The sequence below is a fragment of the Pocillopora verrucosa genome, chromosome 5 (genome assembly GCF_036669915.1).
Source record: "Pocillopora verrucosa isolate sample1 chromosome 5, ASM3666991v2, whole genome shotgun sequence".
Classification (NCBI taxonomy): Eukaryota; Metazoa; Cnidaria; class Anthozoa; order Scleractinia; family Pocilloporidae; genus Pocillopora; species Pocillopora verrucosa.
Genome location: NC_089316.1, coordinates 2,086,342 through 2,111,876, shown reverse-complemented (window position 1 = coordinate 2,111,876; position 25,535 = coordinate 2,086,342). Strand labels below are relative to the sequence as shown.

The following is a 25,535-nucleotide window of genomic DNA, read 5'->3' as shown; positions in this document are numbered from 1 at the left end:
TAAATCACACCAATTTTAACTCACCTCCGATTACTCTTCCACCAACAACCCTGGCTGCCGCAACAATGCTACCAGCTTGCGCTTAAATTGTAAGATTCAATGACAAATTAGGCAGGAGAATTGCAATAAATTGACAGAATTGGGTTGAAATTTTGAGTTCTGATAAATATATAGCATATAACGGTTACTCGATGGACGCTATTTGAGCAAAGACCCTTAGATACTTTCCCGCAAAAAATGCGGCAAAATAAGAATTGCAGAGGACTAAATAATCGTTACCTTTCCTTCTTTCAAATTCATCCTCGTCAATTCGTCGTTTCTCGAAATCCTGAACTTTCTTCACCAGATCTTGCCTCTCAATTCCCGATAAAATCCCTTTCAAGAAATCAAGACGACCAAACTCAAAAAGTCCTCGGCGTTCAAGTTTTTCGAGCAAAATTCGAGCAGTTTGAGTGTTTCTTTCATTTTCCTCCAACGTTTCCCTCGCAGTGCAGACAGCAATGAGCTGCTGCAGTTGATTGCTTTCGTCGAGAGCACGGTTGATCTGTTCAAGCAATTCTTTATATTCTTTCCTTTTGTCCTCGAACTTTCTTACTTTCTGAAACAACGACCATTCTTCGACCTCTTTTAGCAGCTCTTTCAATAGCTCAACTCGATCAATGGCCAAATTATTTTGTGCTTCTAACTCTTGAAAGAGCGAAAGTGCATTAGGGGTGTCTTCAGGTCTAGACGCCACGCGCCCTCTACACACGAACAGTAAGTGTTCATGTTGGTCCAGTTGATCGAGTCGTCGGCTTATCTTAGAAAGAAGACCATTATATTCTTCGTAAGACATTTCAACTTTCGTTGCTATGCATCTAATATTAGCATTTCGATCGAACGCAGTTCGGTCTTTGGTATTTCATGTATATTCATAATATAGCGAAGAGTTTCGTTCCATGTCACGCACAGTGGCTGTTAGCCTAAGTGTAGCCGTACCCTCCCCCCGCAAGGTGAAGCGGAAGCGAGGGAACGTCTACGAAAACCTGACAGTAATCGTGTTCTGTGAAGTAACTCTTTTGCAAGAAAATATATAATGACTTTTTATTGGTCAACGTTTTTTTGCCGATTCTTTCGTGAATTCTGATTGGCTAGAGTTGGTAATTTATTTTCATACTAAAGAACAAAATGGTGACCAGAATGCTGTCATGGTCAACTTTTCAGACAACAGACGAGGTTTTAAGGCAAGTTTGCGCCGGCGACTTTTGAGAAAGACTTTCAAGAAGACCTGCAGAAAACGAAAGATATGTTTTTAGAAGGTAAAGAGGTCTCCGTTTCAACAACTGGCCATGGAAAACCTTCAATATATCAAGGAGCGCCAAGGATCGATCGCCTCTCTTCTCTAACAGAAACTGGTCATTATAAAGCTCTCATAAAGGGCCAGGTGCACTATCTCAGAGGACTTTAGCCAAGAGGATTGACTGCCTTCAACTTTTGGTGTCTTTGCGAACAGTGTTGCGAAGACATTAAATTAAAACTTGTTGTTTCTTTCAGCGATTCTCTCGACTGAGAAAAGGGTCGCTCTTTCTTCACGCTTGCAGCGTAACTATCTCTTAAAGACATATGTAAAAACCTTGAGATTCTGCGGCAAATGATCCTACTTTTCTCGACGACCGTGGCACTGTTTACGAACGCAAGCAGAATCCGTGTGGACGTTTAAATCTAGTTTCGTAAGCGCGATGCTAATCGAACATCGTTTTCTTCTTACTCTATACTAAAAATCGCTCACAATCTTCTCCTACAATCTTAAAGCAAAGTATTTATTTGAACTCGGACGCTGAATTGCAAATTTACCCGAAAAAATGGAAAATGAATTCATTCAATGTTGTTGTTTATCTCGATAACCTTTCACGCTAATACGTGCCACTCAGCAAAATATATTATCAAGTTACATAATTACGCATAGATTAGAGTGACGTCACAAAACACGATTAGTGTCAGGTTTTCGTAGACGTTCCCTCTCTTCCGTTTCATAAGTGGCTATGTTTACACTCGATCAGGTTTACGTCACACGCCATCACATTGGTTCAGATGATGGATCGTGGATCGGACTTGGAATGGTGGAGTGCTTACTCCTTTTGTGAAGTCTTCTTTCGAGCCATATAAAATTACTTTGCATACAATCACTGGTTTGAAATATATCGTGCTTTTGATCGAAAAACAATTTCATAATTCATTCATAAATGAACAAATAACTGGTTTAATTCGTAGAAATGTTGAGAAATTCTTAACGCGGGAAATAGTCAACTGAAAACTGGAACATGGCTATGATTTGCATTGAACGATTGAATCAAGGCTCTTCGTAAAGTTGAATATTAATTAATCAATGAAAGCGCTGAGGTGTTTTAGACCGTAAACGGTGCCCCATGCATACATCATTTGAACTGCTAAGTTGAAGGGAAACAGTGTAAGATATGCTAACTTTAAAAAGTCATTATAAGGTCAATAAAAAATCAAAGAGTCTGTAAGACACCTAATTAATGATTTCGGATGAGTAGCTAGTAAAGTTGAAGTTCAGGATGTGGAGTTTAGGACACCCACAAAGTACAAGCTTAAAAAGGGCAGATTTGGACTTTTTCCCTCACATTGGTTCGCTGAGGTTTAAAGCCCTATTGGACGAGAATGTGCATTGAATTCGCCGTATATGTGACCTGTCTTTTCGCAAATTCAATTACTATTCAATTGAATGAGAGACATTGAACACTCAGTCAAAGTTAGGTTTATTGCTAAGAATCTGACTTTTCTTATTAAACTAGTGTTTCCTTGACATTTCCCATTTCGTGTTGCAACCATGTAAAAGTCACCGACTGTACTGACTGCATTGGCCCTGTGCTGCTACTTCATTTAGCTCCGCAAGTGTCAAGCGTGCAATGAGCGATGAGCGATGAGTGCCTCCTGAAATAGCTATCGTAATTTCGAACTCTCATAAAGAGATTACGAACTAAACAAAATTGAAAAATAGAAAAAGTGTTTGCTTCTTTACAAGTCCACGCTCGCGTGGGAACCATGAGCCCTGTTTTGGCAACTATTTTAGACCTATTCGGGCACATTTGACCCGCGATCACTAGATGAGGACGAGAGGCAAGAAAAATGGCTCTGGTAGATGAAGTCGAAGGTTTAGTCAGTAGACATATCAGGAAAAATAATGTGAAAGAACAAATCTCGTTCTCCTTTGATTGTTGTCCTACAATGAAAACTCTTCTAGAAGGGATAAAAAAAACAAAAAAATAGCCTCAACAAAATTTCCTTTTAGATTCGGTGTCTTTGTGGGTCTTCCACCAATAAACCACTCCATTATTATTTTGCTCAATCCGGTTTTCTTCGCTTCCGTCCGAAGACATCAAAACTAGACTGTTCGAGTATTAATGGAAACCATAAACATCAAAAGGTTACAACTTTCAATCCTGGATTTTTTAAGACACCTTCACGCAAATGTAAGTGGCGGGCTCCTTAATGTCCAATGAATGCCAGATGAAATTATGTGTACATGTTGTACCATCCTATCTCTCAGTTAGTACGTGCGCCATGATTGGTCAATTTAGCGGGCCTTCATTCACTGCGAGACTTGCTGAATTGAAAAGTTTATTTAAATTGAAATTTTTCTCTTTCATTTGAGCCCAGAAATAAAAAAGTCTCTTAATAACCTCGTTTTCTCGGCCCATAACGTAAGTTATAGTGCCTCGTTTTTACGCGTTCAGTCCATTGATCTAAGCGGAAAAAACTAAGATAGTAATTTATAGTACTGATCTCGAACTCGGTTAATAAGAGGTACACATCATTTCAATTTTCATCTGGATTATTTTCATCAATCACAATTTGCAAGCTTGACATCATTAAAGCCGCTACACGAGTATCTATATGGCTTATCGCAAAGTCCGTCTGAGAAGCAAGGTGGTGGAAGGTTTGAGAGGGGTCTGGTATGAAAAATTGTGCGCGCTCTCATTTTTCGTTCCAGGCCCCTCGAGAGGGCGACAAACTCTTGCGAAATTCGCAGGAAGCCGCAATATGCACGTCCAGAAGTGCCTATAATAGAGAGCCCACAAGTTATATAAATCATCCGCAGCTCACACCTCAAAATTAACCGGTATCTATCTTTGAAATAATCTGCAACAGTTTTTTTATATGTGCGACCTGTTCCCTCATCTGTTACATCAAACAGCTTCCTGTTGGCTGATTTTTCAGAGACGCCCCAAATTGTGTACTTCCTCTTTATAGAGCCAGCATTAGAAGTTTGTATACGAATTCCTGTAACACACACCGAAAAAAAAAACATCACATATAAGTACTTTAAACAAAAAAAAATCACACTGAGTCAGAAAAATCTTAAGACTCTTCAAGTTATCTAAATTTTCATTATTACCGGTATATGAAAGCTTATGAAAAGAAAATCAAAAATAAATATATGGGGTCATGACCACATATAAGGAAATCAGGAACAACAGCTAGCTCCTTGTAAAATCCTTTTGCAGAGACTGAAAGTACAGAAACTCACTGAGAATATTATGTAAACATTGGACAGTTCTTTCACCATTTTACCCCTAACAGTGACTAGCATCCAATGCTTTATAGTATCTACTACTTTACTTTATACTTTATACTTATACCAACATACCAATACTTTATAGTATCACCCCCCTGAATGACAAACATGAAGGTCACAGGAATAAAGGGAATGATCACCAACTGAAAAAGCTTTTGATTGTTAACCAAATTCTCCTTGTTAGCTCCTTAGGGAATGTATAGAGAACATTATGGAGAATATGCATACTGATGATAGGGTGTAAAGGGTTAATGAGTTCATGATCAGGGACACTGGGAAGCTCAATTTAAAAAGGAAACAGTATTTCATTTCCAGAATTACAGTATACTCTTTGGAAAATAATTTTTTTGAGACTTGAACGTTACTGAGTGGACAACATTTCATACATATCTAAATTTTTTTCAAAGCAATGGTAAAAACATGTAAATTATATGAAATTTTACAAATTTCAACTACTCACCATCAATGTTTACCAGCACGGCCTTCCACTCAGAATGCTGAATACTTGAATAAAAACCGAATTTCCCCTCACACCTCTCCCCCAGGAGTCTTCCTTGACCATCAAATGTGAAGAATGATCTTCCAACAGGGGTGTAATGTATTGATGGCATCTGTGGCAACACAATGTCCAATGCCTGCACTGCATCTTGAGGTATTTTGCCATTTTTTTTCCACTCAAAAAGTTGTTAAGTTCCAATAGACTGAAGTGCTCAGCAAACAGAATTTTAACCTTGTGGGTAAAATAAGAATAAGCATTAAAATATTTTTATCCATTAGTATGAGTACATGTTGCCTACAACTACAAATTATGCATTTTCAGTGGCAATCCTTACAGTGCAAATGTGACAAAAACTGTCACAATAATATCTTTATAAAGATCTGCAGATAGCATGACATCTTGAGTAACAGTTAAAAATTGCAGACTACTTAAAGTTTATTTCTAAACTGATTGTTATCATCTTTTCACAGCAAAAGAATGATTGCATTCAAAATGTGACCATCACCAAGGTGTTATTATTATTATTATTATCATTATCATTTAATTATTGTATACTATGCCTTGTATGTGTGGTATATCAAAGCAAATGCTACCTTTAATCTCTACCTCCATCTTCACCTGGTAGTTTAACATCAAGTTCTGAGCCTGTAAGTCACAGAAAAAAGGAAAAACAACTCCTTAACACCAACAGGAGGTTTGTGGATTAAAATGTTGAAAGCAGTCTGGTGCTGGCTGAAATATATTTTGTGACAAAGTGTAACATGAACATGCTGGTATAAACATTGATATTTTCCCTTTTTTTTAAACCATGGCCACCCTCTTTTGAAGGTAGATTTAATTGTTAACAATTAACAATTAAGCATTGCTAATAAAGTTATGTCTTCATACTTTCTTTATACAATGTTTACTCATGTGTTGCAGTCAAAATTATCATTTTTTTCAAATGAAGATAATCTGGTTTTATCAACTGAGTTGATAATGTGAATCGCCAGTGTAACAAGTTTCTAAAGCTGAACTTTCTGGCATTGGCCTTTTATCACCTCTCATACAATCTCCTTTGTAAAGGATAACCCATCAATTAGGGGTGACTACATGTACATCACATTAAAAAATGCTGTTGATAGGAAACTCACAGGAACAGGCAACTTTTTCCTGCTGTACAATGCCAGGACAAATTGAAAGAGTTAATTTCATGAGGCCTTCTAGTCTAGGTTTAAAGGAGGCTCCAAAGAGTTTTTGCTGAATGTTGGCACACACAACAGTAAATTGTTTTTCTGAAAATTTTAACATTTTTACTTTTCTAGCTCATTAAAAGCCATCAAAAGGTGAGGAGCAAGGTTAGGAATATAGTTTGCTGTAATAAATAGAGAGAAAATTATTTTTGTCACTAAGCTAAGGCTTCATGAAGGGAGATGTTTGCCAGCAATAATTTGGCTTTGCCTTTGATTTTTTTCAATTTTCTATTGTGAAATCTCCCAAAAATGTCACAATTTGTGAAAATTGTCCTGCTGATCAATTATAAGCCAAAAAAAATAGGGGTTACCAACATAGTTTTCTTGCTTTTTGCTATTTTGTGTTTTCTTCTTCCATCTCAAATTTGGTCCTATGAATTTTTTTATTAACAGGCACTAGCAAGGACACAAATATGTTTAATGGCCCTGCAAATCTTGAAATTTTTCCAAAGTAAAAGAAATAAATTTTACTCAAAAGATCCCTATTTTCTTTGTCACAAAACAATATGAAATGGAATAGAATTTTGCCAAGTTCAGTATCTGAGCATGCAAAGACTTTCAAACCACTACAATTGTAAAGTTTGCCACAAAGGATGGCAACTGTCAAGATAGTTTATATCCTCAACAGCATCCTCAACAGACATCAATGAACTTTTGTTCACCAACCATTCAACCAACAAGACAAGTTTATAAGAGAAAAAGATTCTATAGAAGGTTATGACATCACCCAGTGCATCATGAGCATCAAACTTTCTGGAAAGAGGTGCTTGTATAACAAGCTTTGGTTCGCCTTCGGATACTGACCTCCACCGTTTTCCAAGGTGGGTGTTTGCTCTTGATGAGAGCATCATGAGCATTTAAGAACCAAATGTTATTCTTATTCAATGACATGTAAATGAGTGGCAGGGTATTCTGCAGTTTCTCCCATTGGAATTTGTTTCTGTGTCAAATAAAACAAAATTGTAGAATTTATGATCGTCGAACTTTTCCTCTCTGATAGATGGTCGCTGTGTGAATTTTGGTATTACATTGGTATATTTTTCTTGTTCTGCCTTTTAAAGTGAACAGCACAAAGTTCAGTATTTGACAATGTTATGTTGACTTTTCCCGATGTCTCGGACAAATTCAAGTTTAGTCCAACGTTACTTTCATACGTTCTTCCCTCTTTGGCCCCTTTCCTAGCTGCGTCTGAAATTTTTTGCTTGTTTAATGACGATCTTCGTTGTTTTAATTCTTCAATTGACTATCTATATTTGTGCATGTGACTTAAATTCCCATCCATGTTGTCGTTGAATTCTTAACAAATTCTTCACGACTTGAGTCCCCAGCTCAATGTGGAAGCATTCTAGTGTTCTTGGGATGTATTTGTAACATAGATTTTTCTGTGAGACACAACAGGACACTCGAAAATCTTCACCCTGGACTCGAGATTGCCATGTCTTTTGTTTCGAACGTATGATCTTCTGATAGTCGTCATGAAGCATTTTCTTTGGTGAAGCTTTCAGAAAAGTTTTGACACAGGCGGACCAAGCTCACGTCTCGAGAAAAAGCAAACGATTAACTCGTGAAAGCGTCATGCGTTGTCTGACTCGATGTTACGTTATGAGAGAAACCGTTGAGAATTTTAACAAGTTATAAGGAATGGTATCGAGAAAGAAATAAGGTCGATTTACAACGATAAATATTTCGAAATATGAACATTCTACAGGTAAAATCAATAGAACTTACCAACATCTTGTGTGTCCGTTGTAGTTTCTGGCGATCTCTGCTGTTTCAAGCTCTTTTTGCCATCACCGTTAACGTTATTCCTGTTATAAAACGAAGAGAAGGCTGCACACTCCGATTTCGACCGTTGTTAACGTGGAGGTGGTTTGCGCCCCTAAAATCCTCCCGATCAGCATTTTTCTCAGTCATAGTTTACGATCTAAGATCATTGGACCCTGGGACATGCCTCAATACCAAACTCTAAGCGCATTTCGCTGAAAACGTGCGTTTTCCACCTGCAATTCGCTACTCTTTAGCCATAATCTTGATGACCAAACTGGACATGGCTGCCGAAGACTTGGGTATGAGGTTAATTTTCTCTCTACCATGAGTGGCACGGTAGATTAATGTACAGTACTTATTCCATCCCCACAGCGACACCTCGCCTTAATCTGATTGTCCCGATCAACCAACCAGACAGCGAGGTGCAAATAAAACAGATAAACAACAGTTTTAAATAAAACTTTTTGCGGGGTTTGCTTTGAGCAGATGAGCCTGGAGGCCAGAGGCAAATGTTCAAGATATTCCTCTGGAGAAACTTATGTGAGATCAGAAATGGCATCGAATAACCCTGGTTTCTTTAATTTTATTTTGTGAAATCGGCAGCAATATTTTGTGTGTATTTTTGGATTTTTTTCTTGTTGTAACTTACGTTTACGTTTACAGCTAATCTTATCGGTGGAGATTTTGCTCCACCAAAAAGACTTAACTTTGGAACAGTGGGAAAAACGATCGCTCTCAGGACAAATTTTTTTCATTTTCGCCTTCCCAAAGGAGACATACATCATTACGATCTTAGTATATCTCCCGATAAGTGTCCAAGGCGCGTGAACCGAAGTGTTGTCGAGGCGATGGTAAACACATATCCCAAAGTTTTTGGAGGACAAAGGCCTGTTTTCGATGGAAGAAAAAAACCCTACAGCGGTAAAGCTTTGCCAATCGGACGAAAACCAGTAAGTGTGAACTGTAGAAACCTGCAACTATTTTGCTATGCATCTTGGTGATCTTAAGATCTAAATATATTTTGATTTCAACCATCTTTCCTTTGTCTTCTTGCATTGTCCAGGGAAACTGCTCTTTGATCCCTCTCCTTTCTTTTTTGATGGAACTTATTTTTCTAGGTTAAAATTCCTTGTACGATGTCGTGACTTTAAATTTAAACTTGTATAATTTTGCGACACTTAAGTGAATGCGTTCGACGAACTTGACTTCTATCCCCTCACTAATTAAATTAGTAGTGACTACTAATTTAATTGTAGGTCCAGAGTATCGAGGTAACATTCGCGCAATACGTTTTTGTCCTAAACTCATACAAATTAAATTGACCACGTGCACTTCTCTCCTGAAGCATGTTTGAAGTTATAGTATTGGAGTTTAGAGCACAAAACATGTTTATGATTTACTGACACATGTCGCAAAGAAAGAAAATGCTGATCAATACAAAATGTATTAAGAGTTTGTTTAACTGACAGATAAAAGGTCACTTTTTCGGAATACCGTCTTAATGCCTCAGGTAACACACTGAAACAGGCACAACGTACTTCTGAACGCCTCTTTGTGCCTTTTTTCGCCGGGAAAACTGTCTTGAGACATTCGCCGTAGACGCTTCGATTTTGATCGTGTGACCCTATACGTCACACGTGTGTACATTTAGCCAAGTAGATATGGCGGATAGTAGTTCGAGTGAAAGCAGTTCGATTTCGGGGTCTGAGTATTCGGATTTTGAGGTCTCTATGGAAGGTGAACATATTGAAAGGGTTTATGAACCTGTCGGTGAAATCAGACCCTCGCGATTTCAACCCTCAGGACGAACCTGAAATAGAGTGCGATATTCAAGAGAGGATCATTGATCCGTGCAACGCGGCCGCCTCAATCAAGAAAGCGAGAATGGTGAGTGCATTTACACTTTTAAATAAAGTATCTGAAAATCAATCGCTTGTTGAATATAGGAGCGATCAAGTAAAGAAAACCAAATGTGCAGACTCTTGAATACCATGGGAGCGAAGTGTTTTTATGTTACACACACGCACCTTCCGAAGCTAAGGTTTCACTGACTGAAAATGTAAACATAAACGCTTGTGGAGATGAATTGGATGGACTATACACGTTTCCACTTCAACGAACGATTAAAGATTTCTCGGCGTTTACTTTAAAACACGATGCAGCAAAAAATAGCATCGGTGCATGTAGAATTGACCATCCTCTTAATATTAGCTTATTGTTTACTTGTGGTCTTTACATCTTGTTTATAGCCTAGAGTTTGAGTTATCTCTCATGTTTGTGACAGTTACAGAGCTGATAACTGTTCCTTTTGGTGAAACCAATCATATACGTTGTGCTCTCTATTTCTTCTATTCAACATCGTGAATAAATTACTACTTTACAGATTTTGTTATAACAAGGTGTCAGTGTGGTAACTGCTAATCAGTGTAGAGGGAGAAAGAAGACATCTTTTGCCAAGAAGTAAATGTGGCCATAAATAAAAATTTGGAGGATGTTACAGCGGAACAGTTGCAGGTAGAAGCCAGATGTATTGTCCAGCATCCAGGGTTTGAGGAAACTGATAAAGGCTGACTCTGTCTGCATTTGTTTTGTTACAAAACATCACTACACAGTGCTTCCCAGGTTTTTGTTTTCTTTGTTTTACATCCTGTTGTTCGATCTCCATTCACATTGTAAATGTCAACGTGGCTAAGAAGGGTGCAGTTTTGGATAACTTGAACGTGAACATATATATATTTAAGTTCAGGTCTTAATTTTGAGAAACATTGCATGCTTGTTATTTCTGTAGCATGAGTTTGTTGCTGACTCGGTTCCTTTTTTTTTTAACTAAGCACTGCATTTTAAACGGTGGGAGCTAGGCAGTCCCATGGTTTCCCCTCTCAGGCGGTCGGCTTGTTTTATTTACAGTGAATGAGCTTGAGTAATTTATTGTTCACTTAGCTGACAGTGGCACATTTTTGAAACCAGCAACCTTTCAAACAGGATTGATTTCATTATGTTTCTGGTTGCAAATGAGAAACAACGCTTGAGAGCGATGCTTATAACAAGACGTTTCTTGTAACATCCATTTCCTGCATGTTTCTTTTATTGTTCACTTCCACTGGAAGTTAATTAAACTTAAGCACACAAATGTGCTATATATATGCTGCTCAATGTTAGTTGTAATCATTCCTGGAGAACTCTCAGCTAGAGACAAACTGGGTCAAAAAAAGCAAAAAAGTTACAACAGTAAGAAATCTTCCTTTGTGCTGCTCACTAGTCTCCATTAAAAAAAAATAAAAAAGGATGAATCTTTTTATTTCCGGAATGTGGAAGAAGAATTTCATTCAAAAAACCAGATGAAGACCTCCCATAATACGCGACAACACTTTGCATTTAGTCAAGCTCACTCCAGAACCAATGGGCCTGAGGCCACAGTGATATACACCGGACAAAATTTCGAGTCAAATACTTTTTGGCATGGACTACATAATATTTTTTAAGTATAGGACCTGGTAATGGTAAGGAGGAAAAAATTGCGGGAATATATTTTTTACAGCTGTTTGGAATGGTGTGCAAATTACCTGTGGCTCAGTGAATACAGACATGCGATCCATTGCATTTCGGTAATTCAACCTTCCTTATGTTATTTCTCTCTTTGTATTTCATAGTCTCTAAAAGGTGACCTATATCAGAATGGAACAAATGTTATTTTTTTTCCTGCTAGTAAATTTTGGTAGCAGCTGGACTGAGTGAGGGCAAAGTTGTTACTTTCAGGTTGTATCACATCATTTGACCTGGATGGAAATGTTTTAAAAATGGCCATTGGTTAAGGATCAAAAAATATTTATAGGAATTTGGTTGTGCACAATATATTCAAACATGTTTATTTGCTCATTTAGATGTCTTAAATCTGAAAGGAATGTACTGGGACAGAAAAAAGAAGGGGGAGAATTTTGGTGTCAGTTACCCTTTAAGTACAACATAACAGTTTCTTCAAACTATATTTTGTAGGACTTGCAGCTGGAAACAAAAATGCTCACCATAACTTTTTATAAAGTCATCTACTGCTCCTGCAAATGTGTACAGTACATGTTTGATGGAGATACTTTGGAGTATTAGTGAGAGTGGTAAAGCATTAGCAAATTATTTTCAAAAGTGATCCAGTCTCAATAGTGCTCTGTGTGCTAAAAAACTAACCACTTCATTGGTTAACATAGATAGAGATTCTCTTTTATGTGAAAATTTTAGTTTTGCACTAAAGCTTGAAAAATTGTTGTATGCATAACAACAATAAAGCATTAGCAAATTATTTTCAAAAGTGATCCAGTCTCAATAGTGCTCTGTGTGCTAAAAAACTAACCACTTCATTGGTTAACATAGATAGAGATTCTCTTTTATGTGAAAATTTTAGTTTTGCACTAAAACTTGAAAAATTGTTGTATACATAACAACGTGAAATATCATTATCAGACTTATTACCAGTAACCAATTATTATTTTCTGGTTTTAATTCTTTAAATAAGAAAACTCTAAGGAAAATGTAGGCCCTGTCTCCATCTCTGTCTCTGCCACCTGTAACTTATTTCTGCTGGTTAGCATGGAACATTTTAATAACTGTATTGAGTGAAGTGGTTTTTCAAAAAAGAACCCCTACACTTATCGCAAGCAGGGAACCTAGCCTCTGTTGTGGTGGTCTGGCCTTTATTCAGAAGTTAGGGGCAGCTTCAAAGATTTCCTTGAAAAAATTATTAATGGTTTGATGTAGTCTGGCTAAAGTCCTCAGAGAAGCATTGTAAAGCTGAATAAGCTGATGGATGTGGTGCTATAGAAATCCTTCTGTAGTATTATTATTTTTATTACTAACATGATGAATTTAGAGAGCATTAATTGCTCTGTGTCAATTATTTTGATTTAAGATACTGTAAATTTCAGATCGATTTTGAAGTAACACTTCCAACTGAGAACAGTAAAGACAAGGTATGTAAGGTAAGTAAAGAGTCTGGTCTTGCAATTCAAATGAGAGAAAGTTCAAAATTTTTCTCTGCAACAATTCCTTTTAACTTGCTTTACATCATAATTACAACTTTACCATACTATTACAAATTGCATTTTTTTAATTACCACCATTTCTCCCACCAAGCATTATCATTATTTATTTTTCAAAGAATTAGTTACATAGTTATTGGGAAATAACAGATTCTTTTACAGGTTATACTGGCATTCAGCAGCCAATCCTCTGGTACTCCTCTTTTTGTGTAGGTTTCTGCTACCTTAGGGTGAAATGTTTGGTTTAACTCTTTTTCTCCCAGAAGTGACCAAAAAGTTGTTTCTTTTTAAAAAATTAGTACATCATTACATTGTCAAGCCAACAGGTAGTGAGAATAAAGAAAAATACTAACCCAGGGAGATTGTTCTCAAGTAAGATTGTTTACAGAGGTCTCAGAGGTACATGTAACAGTGAGTTTAGGTTTAAAAAGCTAGCACTGTAGGTTAATACTCCAACATTGACCAAGCAGTTACACGTTTAAAAGCCACAAATAACCTACAACCGCAAATGCACATATTATTATTATTAGATCATTAGTAAAGCACTCATTGGCCTGATTAGTTCATGTGCATGCCTGCACACTTCCAACTGTATTTTGTCACAGCACATTTGCTGTACAAACAATTATGATTTTGAGGTTTTGATAGTGGAGGATTTAAAGCTGACTAATAAAAGAACAGCTTCCTTCTATTCTGCTAAGCTACAGTATGGTTTGATTTTGATTTAGGTGACTGTTAAATGGGTCGCACAAGTCAGCTTATTTTCACTGGGGCAAGCATTAGAAGGAAAACACAATCAAATCCCTTTTGAGACCATCCAGGCTCTTGATGTGGTGTTAAGACATTTGCCATCCATGAAGTATATACCTGTTGGAAGATCTTTCTTCTCACCTCTAGAAGGTTATTACCATCCCCTGGAGAGTGGGCGTGAAGTTTGGTTTGGCTTTCATCAGAGTGTTCGACCATCACAGTGGAAGATGATGCTGAACATTGATGGTTAGTGTAAAAATGACCACTTTACTATAGAATTGTTTAAGTGTATCATATCAGGGCGTGTAATTAATTTTTTTCTCTAATAGCCACTTGGCTCCTAAATTCTTCAAAGTGGTAGCCTATTAAAAAAAAGTTGGTCACCATTTTCAAAGACAATCAAAACGTTTTTTTATGCAGTCATTTGTCTAGAAATTAAGTTAGGGAAAAAATCTTTAACGTGCTACAAAGTGGACACTAGAATGCATGATATGCAACATTCAAACTCACCTAAATGCAAGATGATGTCTAGTTTTTGATCAAGATACATGTGCTGCGTTTTGGAAACAAACTTAACGAGGAAGTTTGCTGCAGATTTATCTTTGCAAATCTTTTTCATTCACTATATCTCTTAGTAAGGTTATGATGAAACATTCTAGTTGCCAATTTGGCAACTAATTTTCAGGATTTGGTCGCCAAAGTGAAAAATTTAGTCACATACATTGGTGCCTGTATTAGGCGCAATTTCATGCCCTGCATATACATACTGCTGATGTAGGACTGTATCTTGAAATCAAGGGAGAATTATACAAGGAAATTATACAGACGAATTTAGGACATGAAAATCATGTGTCTATAACACATGCTGTGTTCTTTACAATTCTTAGGGTGATGGCTAAGGAGAATTATTTTGTTTAACAATCAAGAGCTTCTTTAGTTGGTTATCGTTTCTTTTATTCTTCGGACCTTAGTGTGGGATTCAGGGGTGATATTGTAAGGAGAAATTAGATGCTGGTCACTCTAAGGAGTCAAAGGGTTGAAGGGTAATGTTAGCAGTAGCCTCCACTAACAGTAGAGTATAAATGTACCCAAAGATTTGTCTGAAGTTTTTATTTATCAAGATAGATAGTTAACTAAAACTCTGACGATGTTACTGAGAAATTTTATCTTTTGACTTGATCATAGTTTCAGCCACAGCATTCTATAAATGCCAGCCAGTTGTAGAGTTCATATGTGAAGTTCTTCGCAGACAAGAACAGGATCTTCAAAAGACGAAACCATTGTCTGATGCAGAAAGACTGAAATTCACTCGAGAGATAAAAGGTATGGGGCCACTTATTGCATGCATATGAGTGGGTGATAGATATGTGTAGATTGGGAGAAATAATTGAAGAAGAGTTTCACTGTGCAATCATACTCTTTTTTTGTTTTATTAATATTATTGAAAGTAATTTGGAAAAATATAGCTTATCTGCATGTTTGACATTGACAGATATTTAGCAGATTTTGTTGTAATTGTTGTTTTCTTGTTGTTTTTTACTGTTATTTAATGCTACAATGAAGAAAATACGTTTTTAAATGTGCTTAACATGATTACATTATAGGTTCCAAATTTTAAAGGTAAATGTACTTGTAGCTCAGCTAGATTTTTTTTATTAGTTTAATCCAGTACATTCTAATCACAATCCCTAAATGTTATCTCTTGATAATACTGGAATGTCAACTTGTCCAGATAATTTTTTTTTTAAATATCTAGACACATTTTAATTCATCACGTTGTTTCTTGGATGATTCAAATTGGTTTATAATTGTTTGATTGCTCTTGCACATTTGGGACAGAGGTTTCCATGACATACCAGTAGCCTTGTAAATGTAATTTCCAAAAGTATTTATCTATCTATATATATATATATATATATATAATAAGCTCAGTTATGCACGCATTCTGATTGGTACTCACTTATGATCTATTGGAGGACAGATGACGTCATCATTAAAACTTTTTTTCCCCGTATTTTGAAATTCTTTATTATATAAAACAAATAGATTCCAAGTTACCGTGCGTCTGTTCAGTAATAGATCACAGAGGACGTCAAAATGTGGTAAGAACATCAGTGACACACTCGGCTGTGCCTCGTGTGCCACATTTTTGTTCTTACCACATTTTGACGTCATTTCTGATCTATTACTGAACAGACGCACGGAAACTAGGAATCTATTTGTTAAATATATATATATATATTGATTTTTCATTACCAGGTCTGAAGGTAGAGATTACACACTGTGGATCAATGAAGAGAAAATATCGTGTCATCAATGTAACAAAATTACCGGCACAGACTTTGAAGTTCCCTCTAAAACAATTGGAAACAGGTCAACCCTGTGAGATCACAGTGGCCAGATATTTTCAGGAAAAACACAAGAGAAGGCTTCAGTGAGTAAAGCAGTAATTTTTCACTTATTTTACTTCACTATAGATTCCATTATTGTGACTCATAGCTTTTTATGGTTTAATATTCAACTATTATTTCACTTTCTAGTGTTTTAACGTCTAGTTTTCGAAATACTTCCTACGTCGTCGTTTGAGAATTGCATCTGTGTGCGAAAACGGAAACAGGCGAAACGAAACAATTAAAGTGCTCTTTATGACCAACGCTAAGAATTCGAATGGCTTTAAATTTTCGTTCAGGGCGTTTACCGTACGCATTTGCCCTGTTCTACAATGTAATACACATGTTGCGCGTTCCGTTGTCCTCATATGGTAAAATGACGTGACGGCGTAATTATATCAGTTCTTATTGCATGAATAAACATACATTCTCTGGTTGGAGAGAGGCGCTGTGAGACTAAAGTGACTTAAGTGTCTCCAAAGAACACGTCATTATTACCCGGCTAGGTCTCAACCCAGACTTTTTGATAAATATTCTAGCGTACCAAACTTTGTGTCACTTATCATCCCATCTGTAAAGGTACGTGTACGTTCCTTTATTTAATCCTCGTTTTATTTCTTTGTTTGTGTGTTTGTGTAGATAACCTCATCTGCCTTGTCTTCAAGTCGGGTAAGAACAGAAACACACCTACCTTCCCATTGAAGTGTGTAACCTTGTGGCAGGTCAGCGCTGCATCAAGAAGTTTACTGATAAACAAACGTCTATGATGATAAGAACAACAGCAAAGAGTGCTCCGCAGAGAGAACAAGAGATCTTAAACCTGGTGAGGAATACCACGGATTGACATTCATATCTGATTAGCGAATTTTTCTGATTTTTCAGAATAACCTTTTCCCCAATGCGAGTCATGTGATGTTGTTAATCAATATGTACGTATGCTTGTTGTGCAAAGTAGATGACAGAATTATATGGAGCGTAATAAAATATTACAGGAGAAGGCGGAAGCACTTCACCTTCCTTCTGAAAATTTAACGCTTTCGGCATTGCGTTCTGCATGCTTTGTTTACACTGAAAAACGCTGTTGCAGGCCATACTGAAAGAAAACAAGTATATTACCGTTACAAGGGTTAGACCCCAGCTTTCTAGGTTTGTATTCCAGCATTTCTATTCAGTGAAGCTTCTTATAGACAATGACATGTTTTTAATTTCCGCTCACGTACGACTCTAGGTCAGGAAAGCTGACTTCAACAATGACCAATATGTCAACGATTTTGGAATCTCAATTAACGACAAAATGGTGGACCTTCAGGGCGGGTACTTCAGGCCCCAAAGCTTCAGTACGGTGGGAAGGTAATTGTATTCGAGTGATTATTTTTTTTGGGGTGAAATCCGGTTTGGAGATGTTGAAATGCTTTAAAAAGCTTTCGCCCTCGAGTAAAGAAAATAACCAAATGGGTGAAAGTGATCGAGGATGGAAAAGAATGGAGAAGAATTAAAAAGATCTAGGGTGAAGTCTGAACTCGAGCTAAGGGGCCCATTAAGCTTGAACTTATCCCGGTTCCTATAACGTGAAGCGACCAGGAGTAGTGCTACTACCCCTAGCATTTCATCAGGCTTTCTTGACAATTCGCCGGTATCCTTTTATACTCCTGGGTAAAGAGAGACGTTGGGAAAGTAAAAATTATTTATCCCAAGAATACAGCACAATGACCCAGCCACTAGGCCACCGCGCTCCCACACGTGGAGGAATTGCAAAAAGTTAGGATAGATTTCTTTTTCAATGAGACGGAGGTTTGAAGTATGTCAATATTTGTTGGTTAAGAATATATGAAAGTCATATATTTGAACTGCGGATAAAGACGTGAATGAAAGTGATCCTCGCAGTAATGTGCACTACTTAGGCAGTAGTGAAAATAAGGCCTGAAAAAATTCAGGCCTGTATGGGATTTGAACCCATGACCTCTGCGGTACCGGTGCAGCGCTCTGCCAACTGAGCTAACAAGCCAACTGGGAGCTGCCTAAGTAGTGCACATTACTGCGAGGATCACTTTCATTCACGTCTTTATCCGCAGTTCAAATATATGACTTTCATATATTCTAAACCGTTTATTCATCACTTCACGGGTTTATTTAGAACCAACATCATGACCAGCTCCCAGTTGGCTTGTTGGCTTCAGGCCTTATTTTCACTACTGCCTAAGTAGTGCACATTACTGCGAAGATCACTTTCATTCACGTCAATATTTGTTTTTGCATAGTATTTTTTAAGCGTCCTTCATAGAACTTTCATTACCAAACCTCTGATTGCATATCAATTTTTTTTTTGTTATATGTCTAGGTTAATATTAATTTTTTCTTAGGACAAACTGAAAATTTCCCCGAAACAAGGTATAGTGAACAGTTTTGTGAAAAATCACTATATGATAGTAAAAATGACGAAACAATTCAAATGCAATACCCAGTGAAGTGAGGTATATTCAGAAGAATTTTTAGTTCATTCTCCAGTCACCAACTACGTCCGTTGCCATTAAATCATAAAACAGGATTTGTCTAACCCTCTTGATGTAGGAAGTGAGCGCTTTACTTCGACACAAGGACGATTTTACACAGAACAATGACAGCAGAGGCGCTAGAAAGAAACAAAACAGTTATTCGCGACTCGTTTTTTACATGATGGCGAAAATAATCTCGGCCAGAGTTTTGTGTTACCTTCCGTAGCCAAAGACTGAGATGAATGACACAGAACGAAGCCTTGATAATTCTCATTGTCATGAAGAAAATTACTCCAGTCGCTGGTTAGAAAACTATCTTCGTCTCCATATATTTTTATGCTGTTTTTGCACCGTCCAACTTTCATTTTCATGCTTTGCTTTCCAGGAGCATGGGATATGAGGGGGAAGCAACTATTTCACGGCATTGAGATAAAAGACTGGGCCATCGCTTGCTTTGTCGACCCACGGGAAGTCAACGACAGAGTATTGAAGAGCTTCGCCCATCAGCTGATGAAGATTAGTGGCGAGACTGGGATGCCAATCAAATCTGAACCATGCTTCTGTAAATACGCTAAAAGAGCCGAGGATGTGAGTAGCTCAACTTCAAAATTCTCCTTAACATCGTGATAGGTTTACTTACGTTTGACTTCTGTAGTTAAGTTAAAAAATCATTTATTGAGCAGTTCTCTGTGTATCGTTTCAAAAGTAAATTTCATTAGTCTCAGGTAAAAACACACTCGAGGTGTTCCAATTGTCTTCATCTGTCTTCGAAACCGAGGAGACTTCTAGGAAAGGAAACTATTTTCAAATGCAAACTACCAGGTATGAAAATTTCCCATCTCCTACATGCAAAACAACTGGGAAAGACATTTGCATAGAAACTTGTATAGATAAACACGACCCTCATTCATCGTTTTACTAAACTATATTCTAGTTTTCGCCTTGCGTGAATTATGTGTGAAGTGCAAGAGATGGAAGAGATTTGCCGTTTTGTTTTTTCTTGTCAGGTTGAGCCCATGTTTAAACATTTGAAATCTACCTTTGCCAATCTTCAGCTCATTATTCTTGTGTTGCCTGGGAAAACGCCCGTATATGGTGAGTTAAAGAAAAAAAGGAAGGAGAGGCGACAAATTCACAGTGCGAGTATCCTTCAATACTGTCTGAATGGCCGGCTGACAGACTGACCGGCTCACTGACTGTCTGACTAACTGACAGACCGACAGACTCACTGACTCACTGACTCACTGATTGACGCACTGAATGTTTTGACTTTGATCCTTTATAGATTGTAGATTCTCAATGTTGTATTGTTCACATTTCTCTTATAGCTGAAGTCAAACGAGTCGGTGATACAATGCTGGGAATCGCTACTCAGTGTGTGCAAGCTAAGAACGTAACCAAGTTTCAAGCTCAAACACTGTCAAATCTGTGCCTAAAGATAAATGCCAAGCTCGGAGGAATAAACAATATTTTGGCCCCAGATGTTCGGTAAGATTGATGTACTTAGTGGTACTTACAGGGGCAGCGGAGGGGGGAGGGATGGGGATATGCCAGGCTTGGAACGGATGGGAGAAGTTTGGGTTGTTGAGAGAAATCTGCGAGAAAACGATTTTTTCGCACGTCTGTTATTCTTTACTAGTTCATGTATGCATATGCTCGGCAAATTACGTCCAGTTATCTTGGAATGTTTCTATTCTTTTGTCGTGTCACGATTAGATTTACCAGATCCCCCAGACGGCTCTGTAATATTCTTATATTTCCTCACTCGTTGGATGTCAATTTTCTATAGTCTCTCATTTATACTTTGTTGATGACGACTGATTCCCCACTCCGTTCCCCCTCAAAATCCTCGTATCCTCCCTTTCCCTTGGGTGGTTACGACTGGTTCTTAAATATTTGAATCCATGTTTACAGACTTCCTGTGTTTCGTGAACCTGTGATATTTCTTGGAGCTGATGTAACTCACCCTGCAGCTGGGGATGAAAAACGACCATCAATTGCTGCTGTAAGTTGAGCGTTGTTTTATTCGGTATCTCTCCTGTTCTGTTTGTTTCGCAGTTTTTGTTGTTGTTGTTATTTTTACGTGTCCTTTTTTCTCTCCAATATTGTCACAGTGAAGCCCGTGGACTTTGTTGCAAGAACTTTCCCCAATAAAACCCCTCTTGAAGCGTGCATTTGTACAAATGCACTCAGCGACATGAGTTTACTTTGACTTGAAAACAAATAGATTATAAATGGAAAACCTAAAGATAACTTTTTGTGTTTGTAGGTTGTCGGCAGTATGGATGCTCATCCCAGCCGGTACTGTGCTTCAGTTCGAGTTCAGACACATCGACAGGTACGATAGTCGCGCGAGAATGCAGTCGAAGTCGCACTCCATGAGCTTTTGAAGAAAACATTTTGTTATTCCTACTCTCACGTGATCTTAGACTCCGCTCAATTATTTATTTTACAGGAAATCATTGCCGAATTAGCGGCCATGGTCCGCGAGCTATTGATTCAGTTTTATCGTTCGACGAGACACAAGCCAGTCTTCTACCGTGATGGAGTCAGTGAAGGCCAGTTTAAACAGGTGAGGTAGTGATAGTAGTTACAGGGGTTCATGGGTGAATATTATTTGCTGCCTATTCCTGCCGAATATTTTTCCGTTTTACGTTGTTTAAACTGAAGAGTATTGCTGCTCCTTTTTTTATTCTGGATAAGATAGAAATACTTTGAAACTTGTGTCTTTGCTAAAAACATTGCATACAATAACACATGCAGGAAGACCAGTCAGTGTTCAATAGTGTACGAAGTTCTTCGCGAACTTTTAGAACTAAAATTGTTATGACCCTAAATTTGTCAAATTTTGTGTCACGAACTAAAAGCCATCCGTGAGGCTTGCATCAAGCTGGAAGTTGGGTACCAGCCGGGCTTCACTTTCATTGTTGTGCAGAAAAGACATCACACCAGATTTTTCTGTCAGGATAAAGAGGACATGGTATGGCTTATGAAACTGGCTCGCCATGTTTTACTTCTTCTTCAATATCTTTTTGTAAATTTTAGACGAAAATGTCTCGAGAGCGTATTTATCTTCTTAGGTACAAAAATAATTTTGGGGAGGAAAGTAGTGGAAAACACAACGTTTTCCTGGAGGTTTGGTTAAAGCACTAGCCCCAGTTTCCCCCGCCCGCAGGCCTTCACTCATCAATGTTCTATGAACAAACCACTCGTGTGGCTATGCGCGCGGGAATGCGCAGATTTTTATTTCTCTTAACTCAAGAGAAAGGCAGGAAAGTGTTTCTTAATCCCTTTCAGCCTAATACCAGTCTTCATATTCTCCGTTCTGTTCTCTTTACATTTCCTAATGTAATGACAAGGGGAATTTTTCCAAAAATTAAGAGCTTCTTCAGCTAATGATCAATTCCCTTATTCTCTTTAGGGATGATATTGTAAGGAGAAATTAGATGCTTGTCACTCTTTGGGGTCAAAGTGTTGAAAGGGAAAATATTATGCGCATTTGGTGGCATTCAGAGCGCGATTTCATTTGATAGAAAGAGAACGGGAAAGGTGAGATATTGTGCACGGTAGACGAAGAGTGTCCCCAGTCATGAAAGATGGTGAAATTCCACATAACTTAATAAACTTTACTGGTCAAGGCATAAATATGATGACTGATGATTGGAAATTTGTGATTTTTTTTTACTATAAAAACGAGATCAGAAAATATTATCACATTCCCGGGCAGGGAAATTGAACCTGGTGGAATTTGACTCATTGACTTCCGGATAAGAGCTGTAGAAGCTTTGCGAGCTAAAAATTTGAGTTCCTGGAGAGACCCATGGAATCTGAAATCGTAGGGCAGGGGATACAGGGGGAGTTATCTACGGTTTAGGAGATAGGCGGAGGAGGGGGAATGAGGCCCAAGGGACGGGTAAATTAAGGGCTTGATTGTTGAAGGATGATTGAGGTCCTTTTGGTAGAAGGGCAGTTTGAAATCCAAGGGGTAGGGATATTTGAGAGCCGAGGGGTAAAGGGCTCCAAGCTTAGCTAGCTGGAGGAAGGTGAGTTTAAATTCTTATTCTTTCTGTTACACCTGATATTAGTGAAGCTATTTTTGCAATTCTTTCCATTCAGCCCTGAGAATGGTTCGTCTTGCAGCGGTGGTCATGGAGAGGACAGAAGCCTGCAGATTTTGGCAAAAGCTGTCCAAGTTCACCCTGAGATGTTAAAAGGAATGTACTTTGCTTGAAGACACTTAGTAAAGAGTAACGTAATTAGTTACCGACTAATGTAATACTTATAAGAAAACACAGGATATTTATCTTTTGTCTTACAAAAGTCAACCATTTCTTAAGAGATACTTTCAGTACGAGAAGATAAAATTCGTATCCCCAAGCGGCCATGTAATGTTCTGTTTATTTTATAGATGCTGATGAAATTCCTACATAATTTCAAAAGAACCGGCCGCGTGCCTGAACGGGAAACTCTCTTGTAATTGGCTCATCATGTAAGTAACCATGGCGACATCAATATCCTCGCACGTGAAAAATAAAAATAGTATCTTCACTGCGCGTGATGAAGATATGATTTTTTAGTAAAAGGAAAAATCCTAGTATTTCATCAGTATCTATGTAATAAACACCTTTATCACGCAGCGCCATCTTGGATTGCGTGGCGCACCGAATCGAGGCTGGGCGGGCGTAAGATATAGGCGTGTGTTACATTACAGTGTTTTTAGTTAAGTTTACAAGCAAGCATGGCCCACGATCTTAAACGAAATCCAAAAAAACCACACGAAATATTGCCGTCGATTTCACAAAATAAGACCGAAGAAACCTCGATGCCATTTCCGATCTCACAGAAGTTTCTCCTGTTATGCTACACTGTGGCCGACAAAACCGTTCAGAAAACGTCACAAATGAAACTTTTTCATGACGAAGATCACTGATCGAGTTCGCAAGCGTTCAAAAAACAGAGAACAGTGCCTTAGATTCTATTTTCTCAGTGTCCGCTCTGATTGCGTTGCATAGCGTTATTTTCAATATGGAGATGAAAATGGTAGAAATCAGCAGATTTCGACCGAACATTACATAAAAGCTGATCGTACATTCGAAACAAGAAACCATACACCTTTATGCAGCGACTAAAGACAGGAATGGCTCCGACCTGTAATTGGATGATAAAAATACTAACAGTTAATAGGTTATGTCTTTACTACTTGCTCGTGCGTATTGTTTGTAAATCGTATGATAAAATCTGAAATAAAGTAGATCTCGAGGATTAAATGACAGAGTCAGGAAACTAAAAAATAAGAACATATTAAACTATAAAATGATTCAAACCCTGTTGGTTTCCGAGAAAAAAATTGCTTTAAGGCCTTTGTAAAGCTTAGTACTGATGTCATTTGTCGTATGGTGATTGGTAAACTGTTTCATAGTTGACATGTGGTTAGGTAACATTGAAAGTTTTACCGCCATCTAATTTACGTTAAAACTTTGGGCAAACTAAGTTATAGTTTGCATATCTAGTGTTGCGAGAGTGAAGATCACTAATACGTGTTAAAAGGCGAGTAATATACTCAGGCATTTCTCCTCGTGGTCTCTCAAATGCAATTAGATATATGGAAATTTTAGCCTCCTCGTATAAAGGTAAAATCATCAAATAAACTGACAGAAGAGGCCTTAGAACTAGCATCCATAATAAATCTAGCTGCATGACTTTCTTGTCTTAGTTTTTATCGGCGCTGATCAAAAATTTAAGACATAAAAATGTGCAAACCCAAGCTATTCTTAAATTTTTTATCTCTGACTTCAATTCGCAGAATATTTTTTAATCATGGTAAACACAAGATTGACAACAAATAACACTGAATAATACAGTAGGTAAGCTTTGTGATATTTCATTTTGATAAACTTCAACATGAAGCAAGTTTAATTTATTGATGAATTGATTCACAATAAAATTAACAGCATCCCATTCGTAGATTTTTCATATAGGGTTAAAGAAATGTATCAAAAAAAAGCCCTTACGTCGTTTAAAGCCTTGCTCAATAAAGCGAACTGAACCCCGAATTCTTGGATCGCTTACTAACGATCGTGTTTCCTTTCGGAAATCCAGAATAAATGTAGCGGTAAATTTTCACAAAATTTTTTATCGACGAAAAAAGATCAACTTTTTCATGAATAATCCCAGCTCTTCTGGACTTTTCCTAAAGTTAAATACTTATATACAAATTTATTGATCTGACAGTAAAAGGCGCTTGTTTCCCTCTTAAAAGATTGAGTATTGAAAGTAATCACGTTTTACGATTAATTATCTCAAAGGTCACTTTAATGAAAGGCTTTACAAAATAAAAGCGCAACAATTTCTTGGGAATTTATGTTTGTGTTCCTTGAACGACGAAATAAATACTGTTTTAACCTCGATTTGACTTTATCCTTGAAATTTTTTATATTTTCCTGAGGAGATTTTAAAAAATTTATTGTCATTATCATGATTACAATATTGTTTCATACCTTATCAGTAGTCCAAGAGTATATTTATACCTGGAGAGAATTAAACTTGACTAATTACTTGCTTGAATGTTCAGATTATTTACTAAAGCAGTGATGCCTCTAAAAGTATTACTGGTACTTCAGTAAATTGACTGCCTTAGCCGTCAGTAAGGCCGTGAGCCAAGCGTTTCTGACTTCTGAAGACGAGAATCTCAACATTCTAATACTCCCATCAACCTGGGAAATCTTAATGCACATGGAGTTCTGAACAGTCAAAGACGTGACACTGGACATCATTTTGATCTCGGAGAACACCAGCACTT

At 37.5% G+C, this 25,535-nt stretch overlaps 1 protein-coding gene, 1 long non-coding RNA gene and 1 pseudogene across 2 annotated transcripts in view; 1 reads left to right on the top strand and 2 right to left on the bottom strand.

Annotated features, from left to right (window-relative positions):
* LOC131790108 (serine/threonine-protein phosphatase 6 regulatory ankyrin repeat subunit B) overlaps window positions 1–955 on the bottom strand; it is a 65,824-nt gene extending 64,869 nt beyond the window's left edge. The window contains exons 1-2 of the mRNA XM_066166610.1: window positions 280–955; window positions 25–81 (exon numbers count right to left, since the gene is read on the bottom strand). Coding sequence (XP_066022707.1) covers window positions 25–81; window positions 280–835 — 613 coding nt within the window. The 5' untranslated portion in view covers window positions 836–955. The remainder of the gene's footprint in view (window positions 1–24; window positions 82–279) is intronic.
* Window positions 956–2,742: 1,787 nt separating this feature from the next.
* Window positions 2,743–8,358, bottom strand: LOC136280874 (uncharacterized). The gene is made up of 4 exons (XR_010717444.1): window positions 8,039–8,358; window positions 5,672–5,723; window positions 5,040–5,309; window positions 2,743–4,284 (listed from the first exon to the last, which is right to left on the bottom strand). It is a non-coding gene; the product is annotated as an uncharacterized lncRNA (long non-coding RNA).
* Window positions 8,359–8,763: 405 nt separating this feature from the next.
* LOC131784134 (protein argonaute-2-like) lies at window positions 8,764–25,295 on the top strand (annotated as a pseudogene).
* Window positions 25,296–25,535: the final 240 nt, after the last annotated feature.